This window comes from Zeus faber (genome assembly GCF_960531495.2).
Source record: "Zeus faber genome assembly, chromosome: 20".
In the NCBI taxonomy this organism is placed as follows: Eukaryota; Metazoa; Chordata; class Actinopteri; order Zeiformes; family Zeidae; genus Zeus; species Zeus faber.
In genome coordinates this window covers 16,176,602-16,190,327 of record NC_137207.1, presented here as the reverse complement: position 1 = coordinate 16,190,327, position 13,726 = coordinate 16,176,602, and the positions used below count along the sequence as shown (strand labels likewise).

The window sequence follows — 13,726 nt, the reverse complement described above, 5'->3', positions numbered from 1 at the left end:
TAGAGCTACAGCTGTGTCAATACTCAGAACAAACATGGGAGATGGAGGTTTTTTCATCTCTCTTTTCATATCTCTTTTGTGTGTTTTATCCGAAGGCGCTCAAAGAAGGAACCACCGGGCGCCGTCCTCCCCGTCCCCCGTCCCCCAGAACCCGTCCTCGGTTCCTCAACGGAGGACGGGGCCCGGACGGGGCCCGGACGGGAGCGGCAGCGCGGAGGGTCGGGCGCCGCGCCGATCAGGTGTCCCTCCTCAAGGTCTTCCCGGCGGGACGCACAGCGCCGGCTTTGTCCCCCCTCCCCGCCGGACTCACAAAGGCTCACAGTGTTCGGCGCTTCTCTCCGACCGGAGGGGCGAGCCGCGCAAACCGCTCTGGAAGACGACGTCTCGGGCGTCGCGAAGCCGCCCCGAGGGGGAAAAAGAGGGATTCGCGCGGCGTCAATCGTGAGCCGTGAGTCTGAGTAGTGATTTATTCTGGTTTGCACTCACGAGGAATAAGGACACGCCCTTCGACCAACGTCTACAAACCAAACAGGAAGAGGTACAGGTTTGATTGTTGTGGATACATGAAAGCGCATTTGAAAGCTATTTGCGTCACCCTTCCTTTTGTTGACGTCTATTTACAGTGTGTGTCAGTGGACCGTGTGATTGGTCTCAGGGTGGTGATATAATAATATGGCCGGTCTGGCTTACAAGCCTGTGGTGTTATTACCATCACACTTCCAACAATCCTCAATAATCTACATGCATAACAAAGTCCTTTGCCCCAGGGGTAAGTAGAGGAGAGCACATGGGTATGGAGCCAGGTCTCTCAGTGTGACCTCATGAGGTTTCCGGCAAAGTGCAGGGCGCATCCTCTCTCCTAACTATTGAGCCGAAAATTTTGAATGTCATGTGAATTTATACATAACTCTATTCCCTGCTATTTTGTACCCCTGCTTTGTATTCTCTTAGTCTTATTTAATTTTCATTGTATTTTATTTATATTATTCTGTTCACTAACTGCATTACGTTTTAGGAATCAGTTCGTTTCAGTTAGTTGCGGGGTAGGAATTAGATTAGCTATTATGTTGGGTTGAGTAACTATTGTGCATAATCACCCGTTGCGTTGCAAAGACATTTCACTGCATATATGTGTGAATGTATTTATATGTATGTGACCAATAAACCTCTTGAATCTTGAATCCTGAATTTGTCAGAGGTCACATTTGACCATTTACCTCCGGTAACTGTAAAGATCAACACTCCCCTCTGTGAATGACTCGCCAGCAAGTTCAGCGCGAACATACACAACCACAACGTCGGCGCTTTTTGGGAGCAAAGTCAGAAAACCCGATTAATTTATTTCTTTTTATGTTTTTTCTAATTTTTATTTTATTTATTTTATTATTATTATTATTTTTTATTTTTTTTTCTAAGAAAAACCGGGTCCATCGAACAAACCACTCTCTGTTTGCCCGCAGCCCGGCGGAAGCCGTTCGGTAAATCATTCCCCGCTTCGTGCCGCGGGGTCAAAGGATCCGTGGAGGTCCAGCACCGGTTCAACTTCAAACGAAAGCCGGGGGGGGGGGGGGGGCCTCCGCGAGAGCTGCGACGTTTCTATGGCGGGAGGTGCGAGTGATCCCGACCGCCGGCCCTCGCTCCAAAACACCTACATCATCCCACACTTTCACAGTTCCAGCTCTGTGGACTCGGGGGGCCACGATCCCAGCGCGTTCGTAAACATGGCAGAGGTTCGAGTGCGGTTCACTGCGCCGGGACTCTAATTACGGCGCGGAGAAGTTTACCGGCGAAGGAGTCTGCTTTGAATCTTGACCCGTAGTTTAGAGTTGTCGATTGAATGATTATTGAAATATGCTGGTTATAATAGTTGGCATTTTGCTTTCATGGGGAAGGGGCCCCGTGCTGTGGGGTTGCCAGGGCTGAGTTGATCAGTTTGGCAAAGTTTATCAGCCAGTGCCCTGCTTGGGTAAACCAGCACACCTTGAATAAAAACGCAAATAAGAAGAGCAACTGTAGTCATAGCGATGATACCGGAGATGAAATAAAAACAATGTCCCCCGCCCCTCCTTGCCATTTTGTTTAACATTACATAACATGATATCTTATTATAGTCTATATCCTCACAGACACACACACACACACACACACACACACACACACACACTTACACAGACTCATGCGGAAGAGTGTGTGTAAGAGCACTTTTGTGTGTGTGTGTGTGTGTGTGTGTGTGTGTGTGTGTGTGTGTGTGTGTGTGTGTGTGTGTGTGTGTGTGTGTGTGTGTGTTGTGTGTGCGTGTGTGTGTGCGTGTGTGGGTGTATTTTGTTTTCTCACTCGAACCAAAATACACACTGGTCCATGTACACCTGCCCTGTCATCAGGACGCCTGAGCAACATCCCAGCGCTAATCCCAACAGAGGTAGCCCTCCTGACACAGCTCCTCCAGAGAGGCCAATTTGCAGATTCTCGCGGGTGCACACGCACACACGCACGCACGCAGGCACGCACACACACACACACACACACACACACACACACACACACACACACACACACACACACACGCACACACAGGAGCCTCGAGGAAGATGCCTTACATGATATACTAACACTGGTTTCTGTTACCCGAACCTCCTTTCGATTGAAACAGGTTTAGGGCTTTGAGAATCCAGGCCCCTTGGGAAAAGGAAAACCGGACACCTCGTCTTCCTCTTCCAGTGGACGGAGCGAACAATATGTATCATGCCGTCCTCACAATAACCGCGTCGTATCGCTTCTTATCTAGCCCGCGGCGGCAGCTCGTGTTTTTAGTGTCCTGCCTCTCTCTCTCTCTCTCTCTCTCTCTCATAAAAAAAAAGAAAGGAGAAGGGGAAGGGTTGGTAAAGCCACGTGGTGATCTGAGGCGGGTGGCGGGGAGGCGGGGAGCCTAAATCAGACATGGGATACAGCCGTGTATCTGCCTTTCGGGGACTTGGGGCTTATCAGTGGACAGCTGTTTGGATGCAGCCAGTCCTGGTCCCACTTGTTGACCAATAGGCACCACGATGGGAGGGTGCAGAACAGTGGTGAGCTTGAAATGTGAGAAGGCCTGGCCAGGGGAGAGGGGTGGAGAGGGCGGATGGAGGGAGAGAGAGAGAGAGAGAGAGAGAGAGAGAGAGAGCGAAGAAAGGCAATGACTGCGTGAGACAGACAAAGAGGCGGACATTCAGAAAAAAGTGGAATCAGGTTGATTGAAATGGAGCGAGCTTGTTTTCTCTCACCCTATCGAAGCAATGACCCGCTGCTTGGGTCTCCCCCGTTGGTCAACGCGTGCTTTATTATGTTGTTTTATATCGACCAGCTCTCAAAGGAGCCCGCATTTCACACAGCAGGTTTTTAACTAGAACTAAAAGTGGTGTGGAAACGTGTGCATGTCATATAGAAATGTTTCATCGGAAACGGGAGACAACATGAGTCTCTCTGTGGGAGTACGGGTGACGACAATCAGGCTAAAAGTGAATGAATTTCATTATAGCGTGATATGGAACAAAAAAATGGGTACTAAGAGAGTAGTAAGGAAGTTGACACTGCAGGAACAAATAACAGTCAGTCCAAAAAAATAGCCGGAAAAAAACATAACCTGCATTTATTGAACATTTTTTATTGATCGTATTTTGGTGGTTTGGCCGGTTTATGGTCATCAAAACCGATGATAAAATGATTTGAGAGTGAGTTCTATCAGGTTGCAAATACCGCATTTTCATTTATCAGCTCCAATAGTCATTTAGTGAGTGTTTCCAATAAAAGCAAATGTCTCGTTCTGTGTGTGGAGTATAAATAATCGACCTCACGCCTCGCAATAATCTCCCACAAGCTGGCAGCAAGAGAGCATCCTGCACACTGCGCACACTAGTTTGACAGCATGTGTGACTGAGTTATCTCATATATGCCGATCAGTTCCTGGTCAAAATGATAGTTGTTGTCAGGCTTTGAGATTGGCTCTCACAACGGCGGCCTGAAGTGACCGCAACTCCGTACCCTCCCACCACCTTGTCTTGCCTTGAGCGTGAAAGTGACTGGGAAAATGTTAAAGTGGTAATCCGTATCATTATTTTCTTAAAAAAAAAAAAAAATCCCATATTCGATTTGATATCTCGCTGGGAAGAAACAGCAATACAATGTATGTGCATGACGCATGTGCTCATCTGTGCACAGTACTGTTCCCTTTGTCGGGTCCACCGTTCCTCCGGCAAGAACACATTGATTGGGGCACGCGGAAGTGAAAGGCTCCCGCAGTGATCTTTGATAAACCTGCACAGCTTGTTGTAGTCGGTCAACTGTCAATAAGGATGGAATTTGAGGGTTTGTAGTGAATCCATTCAACTTAGATGACCTCATGGATTACCACTTTAATTTGACAGCCGTCAGTTAAATCGTGCACTACCCACAGTTTCAAGGGAGAGGGTTTATTTCGATGGAAAAATAACATGTTGGAACATCAGAGGCTTTCTATGTACAACCATCCTGTGCTATCTCACACTGCGTTGAAGGCGTTACGTTCAAGCTGGTGGTCAGAAGAAAAAGCAGCGCTTCGCTAAAATAGCACAAAATTTGCTTTCAGTAGCATTTAATATTTGAATATGGATTTTCATCAACGTCTCCGGCAGCAAATGAACAACATAATTACATGACTTGAATAATAATAATAATAATAATAATAATAATAATAATAATAACTTAGTGTTATGTCTGAACTGTATGATACTGTGTAATTTCAACAAATGATGACGGTTCAGTGAAATGTACATTATAGTATCTGACAGTGTACACCTTCTCAATGACTGTAAGGGATCATTTATTCTTTCTACTGATTTTTTACGCATTTGATAAAATAGACCTTATTATTCTTGCTGTTGGTGTATAGAATGTTCTATTGCCTTTCCATCTATGGTATAATGATTTTCATGGAATAACCCCAACGGCGGTAGGGGCCCACTAAGAATCAGGCAAATGTCCTTTTGTGTTACTACGGGAGCATGTGGGTGTACACCTGTGTGTGCTTCTGCAATTGTGAGCATGTGTGTGAGCATGTGAAATTCCATTTGGGTGTGGCCTTTTATCGAGTCTGCAGCTATATCGAGTTGGAAAACAATCGTCTCGCTTATATTGTCGCTGCTTTTTTTTTCATTCTGTGGTTGCGGGCTGTCAGCATGATCGTGCTCCGTCTGTGTCCACTGGTCCAGCAGGAGGCTCCAAGCCCATTCTTGCTAAATTACAAAGAGTCATTGTTCCCCGGCAAAGCCACAGCTTTCGTCCCATGCTGACTCCCAAATGAAGCTCTATGCCGACTGGTACGCCTGAGGTGCAGGGAGGGTCCGTCAGCGGGAGGTTTAGCTGTTCGTCATCGCCGGTGATCGTCAGAGACTCGCCCTCCGTGCGCCGGGGGCCGACGGTTTCCTCTTAAAACCAGTTTAGGGTTTACCGCCCATAACAGGGAAATTTACATTAAAAAAAACAACAAAAAAAAACAAAACATCAGGGCGTCGTGAGGGGACACGGCTCTTCTCACAATTCACCACTGGGATTTCCTAAGCGGTCCATTCCCCTGCATATTGAACGAAAGAAAGAAAGAAAGAAAGAGATTATTTAAAAAATTCTAAAAAAGTTCTCTATCACAACTCTCAAAAAATGTTCAGCGATATATTAGATACATGGAGACTGAATTATATTCTCAAACGTTTGAAACTGGGCCACAATAGCTGTCATTGAAGCACATTATTCCATTCGATTTGCAGCAACATGACTACTACTCATAAACTGCCTGAATACAAATATTATTGTTATTATTGTTAACACATCACTAGATAACAGCTTTGGTGTTGCGAACAGACATCATTCCGAAGTGTTTCCAGCAGCAATTCGTTATCACAAAGACGTCAAAATGACACCAAGGCGAAACACGTATTATGCAGAAAATAAATAACAGCACGGTAAGAACAACCATGGAAAAGGCAGGATGTGAAGAGGGAGATCTAGAGGGCAGACGATGGAGAGAGCCCGGTGCTGCAGAGCGCCCCGGCCCAGACAGCAGCTTGAAGGAGCAGACTCAGAGACAGGTGGCTTTGACAGATAAATGGAGGGTTAGTCAAGGTAGGAAAAAACCCCCCCCAAAAAAAAAAAAACAGACAAAGGGAGTGATTCATAGAGAACCTGTACGAGAAGTTGCTATGGATACAGCCAGAGCTGAAATGCACTACATGTGCGCAGGCAAGAGAATAGGAGAGCATCTGGAAGAGAAGGCCGGATGAAGGAGGAGGAGGAGGAGGAGGAGGAGGAGGAGGAGGTGGAGGGACGACTGAAGAGGAGAGATGTGGGACGAGGTGGTGGTGGTGGTGGTGGTGGCGGTGGGGGGCACGACCTACGCTGTTGCCGTTTGTCTGCGGGTTTGCGACCTCCCCCGTCTCAGTGGGCAGGGAGGGGGTGCTGCTCCCGCTGTTGGCCGCGGGGTTGGCGGAGGCCCTGGGGATGGCCGTGTCGTAAGACAACTCCGTCTGGTGCTGGTGAAGGTCATAAGAACAACCAAGAGGGGTTTGAAGACATGGACCTGCAGGTTCCCTCTGCCGAAACTCATTAACCTTGCCATAATGTGGTGGCGTCCGTGCAAAATAGCGGAAACACATATGTTGATATCAAGGACCTAATAAGGACTCCTACAAAAATTCAAGCACCCCGTCTTGAATTGCTGTGTGTAGTTGGATATTGCACCGTTCATTAAGGAGAAAAGACTTCAGTTCTTTGAAGTATGAAAGAGGTGGAAATCTAAAGGTTCGATGGTCAGGTCACATGGGAGGCCATTGTAGGTGGTTCACCTCCGCCTGTTGTTCATCAAACCACTATTGAATTTGCTAAGCGTTGCATAATTGGAATATGGGGAGATCATGCGAACGCTCCGGGTCATATAAAATGGCCTTATAGTTTTTGGCCGTTATACGACCATGCCGAGGAATAATTGCACCCAATAATTCGAGTAATAAACGAGTCTGCAGGCTGCTTGTACAACGGTAGCTCCCCAAACATGTTTTGCAGCTGCAAGGCGGTCGGTGTTGAAGGCGTCGTTCGGCTTTCTCCAAACATGCACTCCGATGTAGGAAATATATTACGATGAATGATGACTCGTCATTTTTTCCAGTTCAGGTTTCAGGTTTTGCGGTGCCTACACCACTGTGTCTTTGTGCACTGGCCTTGGCTGAAAGTGGTTTCCCAACGGCAGGCCTTTCATAAATTCGAGCTTTGTGAAGCTCACAATGTGTTTTTGTTGCAACTGGAGCGCAGATCTGCTGATGCAACGCTGTGGTATTTTTTTCTTTTAGGCTGTACTTATGCGGCATACATCCACTAAGTGTGCGTATCCCTGAGGGCGAGTTTGGACTCACGGCCACTGAGCCCCTTTACTGGTGCAGGTTGTCCATGTTTGGAACATGCTGTCACCTCCCCTTGACACGCTTAATAATTCTGCAGCTTTTGTGACAGATGCACCTTGAAATATGGGTGCCGACTATTCCTTTGTCTCCCCTGAACTTTATTAGTCGGCTCATGTTGCTTTGAAAACTCACATGTTTTCACACCTCTTTTATTACTGACACAGACCGGGAAACATGACTCACGGTTGCTTCTGCATTTCTAACTAGTGATGTCAATATTACTCCTCTTCATCGTGTATTTCCATTATTTAGTCCACACCCTGTATTTGTGCACGCGTGTCACTTTGCAAATGCTTCCCCCGTCTTGTTCTGAAGATCCGCAGCACGGGATGTTCAAATGCACATGTGAGTACACAAAAACAGAAAATAAATCAGCGTTACTCACATGACCAGCTCCTTTGCTGATGAGAGCAAGCTCGGTGGGCTGGTAAACCGAGCTGCGCAGCTGTCCACTGTATCCACTGTAGGGGGACATGGGCTTGGAACCTGGCAGGGATAGAAGACGAGCACACCGCTGATGAGTACAAAACACAAAACAAAAATAAAACCCTTGATCCATTAAAAAATCCATTAAAGCGATTTTTCTTTTTAGATATCTGTGGATATCCATGAGCATGTGTGTTATCCCCAGCACTTAGGGTTTCTAGGCAACCTGCTTTCAAAGCCATTATAAACACAGGGGACGCAGCGGCACTTAACCACCGCGTGGGGAGCATGCAGCGAGCCACAGATGCACTGGAGGTCATTCATCTTGTTTTGTTTATTCAGTGAGGTGTACTGTAAAAGTGGCACGTAAATGGATGTTAAAGATACGCGTGCAATTCAGGTGGGAATGCTCCTTCCTCCTGTGAAATATCTGCCCCGGACCGCGGTCTCCATGGAGACGGTTGCAGCGCAGCGCAAACATAAGATGCGATGGTGCCTGGTGGGAATCAGAAGTCAGATGCGGTGGGAGTGTTTATGGGTGGCATTATTGGTTTAGGGATAGAGTTGGGTGCTAGACAGTCATTAACGTGGAGGGAACGGGCTAATCTCACGGAGTCAGCCCCGGAACACTGGGAATGGAATGCGCAGCGACAAAAGTGGACGATCAGTTCAATTATTAACCTTCTGTCAAGTCCACAGCGGAATGAATGAACGCCTGTCTAGGTTTTAATTAAGAGGGAGGGTTTAAACGTTTAATAAAATATTGTGTGCCGTCGTCGCATAATAAAATTAGTACTGTACTCCCACTTCTCCATGAATGAAGGGTTGAACAGGTGATTTAATGCACAGATACAGACTACTGTATATCAAGTCGGCAGATAAGTGACATCAGCCTTATTGCCCATGTCCTTAGTGTCCAAAACCAGCGCCTTATTTATTAGCATCTACGATCTATTATCCCGCCCGCTCGACCACAGACCCAGATGAGCAGCTCTGGCCGGCATCAAAGGCAGTGCTGTAGGGCATGGTCGGCGGGACACGGACTTCTGTCTGGCCAGGGCTTCGCCGAGATCAGGCACCGATAAGGGGTCCGTCACCGGAATATCAGCATATCAAATTCTGGCAGGTCGTTGGGAAGATGCAACAGTCAGCCACCCTCCCGAGGACCATTTGCGGGGTCTTATGTGTCCCTCACCTCAAAGCGTTCATTGATTGCTCTTTTGGAATCAGTAACTTTACAGCTATCTCGTGTCATAGCGCAAGGTCATGCAAATAATTCTATGCTGCGGAAGCGATATTATACAGTAGTACAGGCGGTCAAATAGCGATGAGGCACAGACAGTGTGTACACTCAGTTGGAGAAAATCTGAGTAAAAAGCATGTTTCACAATGATATGATACAATGGATTTCTGATCCGACATTGTTCATGAAGTCCACACCTAAGTAAGCCTTAGTTTTAAATGTATTCACGTTCAATATTCAAGAGAGGAAGTAATTGTTGATGTCAAGATGTAATGAAAAGATGTATAAACATTGACTGCTTGAATATATAAATTGGTGTTGATTGTAGTGAATAATGCCTTGAATGACTCCGTACCTTGGTTGGGTTCATCCATAGAGAAAGCCTTGTTCTCCATGAACATGTTTTGGGAACTCTGTTCCTTCAGGATGGTCTCATATCCCACCCCCCGGCTGGGGTACAAGTCCTCCCCGTAGCTTGGCTGGCTGTCGTCATCACCGGCCCAGCAACAGACCTCCGGGATAGTGTGGAGGATGAGGAACACCCAGGCATTAACCACCAGGGCAATAGCCAAAGTGGGATCATCCCACGTGGAACGCTGAATCAACTCGTTCCCATAAACGTACATGACGATCCAGGCCACCCAAATACCTACAGACAGCAGGCTCATCAAAAAGATTAAGGCACCCTCCATTTTCCACTGCTTGTATTTGCCAGCCATGACGGCCAGACTTGCCACCACCACCGCCAGGATCAGAGTCATCACGTAGATCAGCGCCATGACAAAGTCCTGGTTGGCGATGTTACAGGGCGTGGCCCCGGCCCTGCCAGGGTCTGCGGTGGCGTTGAGCGGCCCGAGCGGGTAGCGCACCACGGTGATGATGAGCCACTCCGTGTTGATGACCACCTCCACCAGCCACAGCCCCGCCGCACCTAGGCACAGCAACCAGACCCTGGGCCCAGAGTTGCGCCTCGCGAGGACGTTCAGCCGCACACACTGCATCAGCAGGCAGGAGAAGCAGCCGGCGAACAGAACCCCAAAGAGGAACCTGCGCGAGGCGCAAGTGGCGAAGTCCTTCTCCACGATAAAGGCGAACGTCAGGCAGAAGAGGCCGAGGGTGGAGATCAGGAAGCAGGCGTGGAGGCCGACGGAGCTCCTGCGGTTCTTGTCCGCCATGAACGGCACGCTGGCCAGCAGCGCGATGAAGAGCACGATGGAGGACACGATGCCGGCCGCTGTAAAGGCCTCCAGCACGATGCCCCACACCGCGTCCATGTCGCACAGGTTGTAGTAGAGGGAGTCCACATTGGGGCCGCAGCCCTGCGGGGTGCTGTTGGCGGCCATGGCCTCCGGCGAGCGATCAGGAGAATGAAGGCGGGGGCAATCAACGGGAAAAAACGCAGGACTCTCTCGCGCTCGGCTTCTCGACCTTGACGGCACCTGCTCGCCTGAGGGGAGAAGGGGAACAGGGAGGATGGGAGTCGGGTTGGGACGTGGGTAGATCTTGATAAACAATGGAAAGAAATAACATCATCCACTTCGGTCTACACCCTTTCGGACAAATATTGGGAAGGCGTGGCTCAGTGCGCACACACAAAGACACGCGATCAGTCATTATGACGTCGGGATGTAACTATTAAATAGAAACTGGAATATAAATGGATGATGTTATTACTCAAATAGGAGCTCACCAGCCATTTGTTGAATAAATGTTCACAAACCCTGTTTACCTCAACCGCACCATTAATCATTAATAGGACACGTAGGGGACGAATATTATTTCTTGACTACAAGGGCCACTCAGGTCAACGTGGTGAAGGTGTATAAAAATAACACAGATTGTCTGGGTTTTATTTCTTTTTTTGCGGGGACAACTCGAAACGGGAAAAAAAAGCACAGAGATGCGCTTAATGCCGAACTCGGGAACAAAAACGGAACACGGAACAACGGCGCTTGGGTCTCGAATGAGCTTAATGTCCATAATCGCAGAGTGGTCTTTCTGCCCGTCCGGTCATATGACGCCCAGGACAAAGGTCAGTGCGAGAGAGAACATTTACAGTCGCGTGCGGCTGATGCTTTGCTGTCTTACGGCGGTCGACCAACCAGGATGGGGTCATTGATGCAACAAAGAACCTAAGATTCTTCATTTCATCCAGATATATGTGAGGAGATCCTCTTAAAAACTGGGTTATTTTCGTTTTTGGGCAAATGACACATGCAGGCAATCGCTTGTAAAACGAGAGACTTTACAGTCGGGTTGTCGTGAATCTCGCGCACACACACTCGTGAATGGGGTCAAACATTTAAAGCCTCAAGGTTTCGAACCCAAGTTGTCAAATCTGTAACGTCCTTTTGCAGACGACACAAACAACCGATTCACCCTGAAAGGTGTCGAAATGGTTTTATGTGTTGGTTTTGAAACACTCATAGGCTTCAAAATAGGGCTCGATATCGATCATTTGACGGTATTTCGGGGATGGCTAGTGGTGCTTCCGTTAGATATATTTCCACAGAAATATTTGAGAAGCTATAATGAGATAGTGGATATCAAGACCAAGCAGGTAGAGGTGTTGATCGGAACAGCGAGAACCGTCTCCTTTTCTTCCTCATTTACTGCCATAACTATGACAGGGAGAGGCCACGTGCCCAAATGCTGTTCCAGTTTTCCTGGACCTAATTAACTCTGTTTTGTCGATACATGTTGTTTTTTGTTTCTATGTTTATGTTTTATCATGTACATGTTGTTGTTTGGTTCTATGTTTATGTTTTTCCATGTACATGTTGTTGTTTGGTTCTATGTTTATGTTTTTCCATGTACATGTTGTTGTTTGGTTCTATGTTTATGTTTTATCATGTACATGTTGTTGTTTGTTTCTATGTTTATGTTTTATCATGTACATGTTGTTGTTTGGTTCTATGTTTATGTTTTTCCATGTACATGTTGTTGTTTGGTTCTATGTTTATGTTTTATCATGTACATGTTGTTGTGTGGTTCTATGTTTATGTTTTATCATGTACATGTTGTTGGTTCTATGTTTGTTTTTACATGTACATGTTGTTGTTTGGTTCTATGTTTATGTTTTATCATGTACATGTTGTTGTTTGTGTCTATGTTTATGTTTTTCCATGTACATGTTGTTGTTTGTTTCTATGTTTATGTTTGATCATGTACATGTTGTTGTTTGGTTCTATGTTTTTTCATGTACATTTTGTTGTTTGTTTCTATGTTTATGTTTTTTCATGTACATGTTGTTGTTTGTTTCTATGTTTATGTTTTATCATGTACATGTTGTTGTTTGGTTCTATGTTTTTTCATGTACATTTTGTTGTTTGTTTCTATGTTTATGTTTTTCCATGTACATGTTGTTGTTTGGTTCTATGTTTATGTTTTTTCATGTACATGTTGCTGTTTGGTTCTATGTTTATGTTTTCCATGTACATGTTGTTGTTTGGTTCTATGTTTATGTTTTTTCATGTACATGTTGCTGTTTGGTTCTATGTTTATGTTTTACCATGTACATGTTGTTGTATGTTTCTATGTTTATGTTTTTCCATGTACATGTTGTTTGGTTCTATGTTTATGTTTTATCATGTACATGTTTTTGTTTGTTTCTATGTTTATGTTTTTTCATGTACATGTTGCTGTTTGGTTCTATGTTTATGTTTTTCCATGTACATGTTGTTGTTTGGTTCTATGTTTATGTTTTATCATGTACATGTTGTTGTTTGGTTCTATGTTTATGTTTTTCCATGTACATGTTGTTGTTTGGTTCTATGTTTATGTTTTATCATGTTCATGTTGTTGTTTGTTTCTATGTTTATGTTTTATCATGTACATGTTGTTGATTGGTTCTATGTTTATGTTTTATCATGTACATGTTGTTTGTTCTATGTTTGTTTTTCCATGTACATGTTGTTGTTTGGTTCTATGTTTATGTTTTATCATGTACATGTTGTTGTTTGTGTCTATGTTTATGTTTTTCCATGTACATGTTGTTGTTTGTTTCTATGTTTATGTTTGATCATGTACATGTTGTTTGGTTCTATGTTTTTTCATGTACATTTTGTTGTTTGTTTCTATGTTTATGTTTTTACATGTACATGTTGTTTGTTTCTATGTATATGTTTTTTCATGTACATGATGTTGTTGGTTCTATGTTTATGTTTTATCATGTACATGTTGTTGTTTGTTACTATGTTTATGTTTTTTCATGTACATGTTGTTTGTTTCTATGTTTATGTTTTATCATGTACATGTTGTTGTTTGGTTCTATGTTTTTTCATGTACATGTTGTTGTTTGTTTCTATGTTTGTTTTTTTCATGTACATGTTGTTGTTTGTTTCTATGTTTATGTTTTTTCATGTACATGTTGTTGTTTGGTTCTATGTTTATGTTTTTTCATGTACATGATGTTGTTTGGTTCTATGTTTGTTTTATCATGTACATGTTGTTGTTGTTTGGTTCTATGTTTATGTTTTATCATGTACATGTTGTTGTTTGTTTCTATGTTTATGTTTTTCCATGTACATGTTGTTGTTTGTTTCTATGTTTATGTTTTTTCATGTACATGTTGTTGTTTGGTTCCATGGTTCCGTGG

The 13,726-nt window shown here is 45.0% G+C and overlaps 1 protein-coding gene across 1 annotated transcript; it reads right to left on the bottom strand.

Moving 5' to 3' along the window:
* Positions 1-4,443: 4,443 nt before the first annotated feature.
* gprc5c (G protein-coupled receptor, class C, group 5, member C) lies at positions 4,444-10,472 on the bottom strand (the record flags this gene model as incomplete). Its single annotated transcript, XM_080020864.1, has 4 exons — positions 4,444-5,584; positions 6,402-6,536; positions 7,846-7,946; positions 9,485-10,472. 4 exons carry the CDS (start codon positions 10,470-10,472, stop codon positions 5,552-5,554), a joined length of 1,257 nt encoding a protein of 418 aa, XP_079876990.1. The 3' UTR covers positions 4,444-5,551.
* Between the last annotated feature and the right edge of the window lie 3,254 nt (positions 10,473-13,726).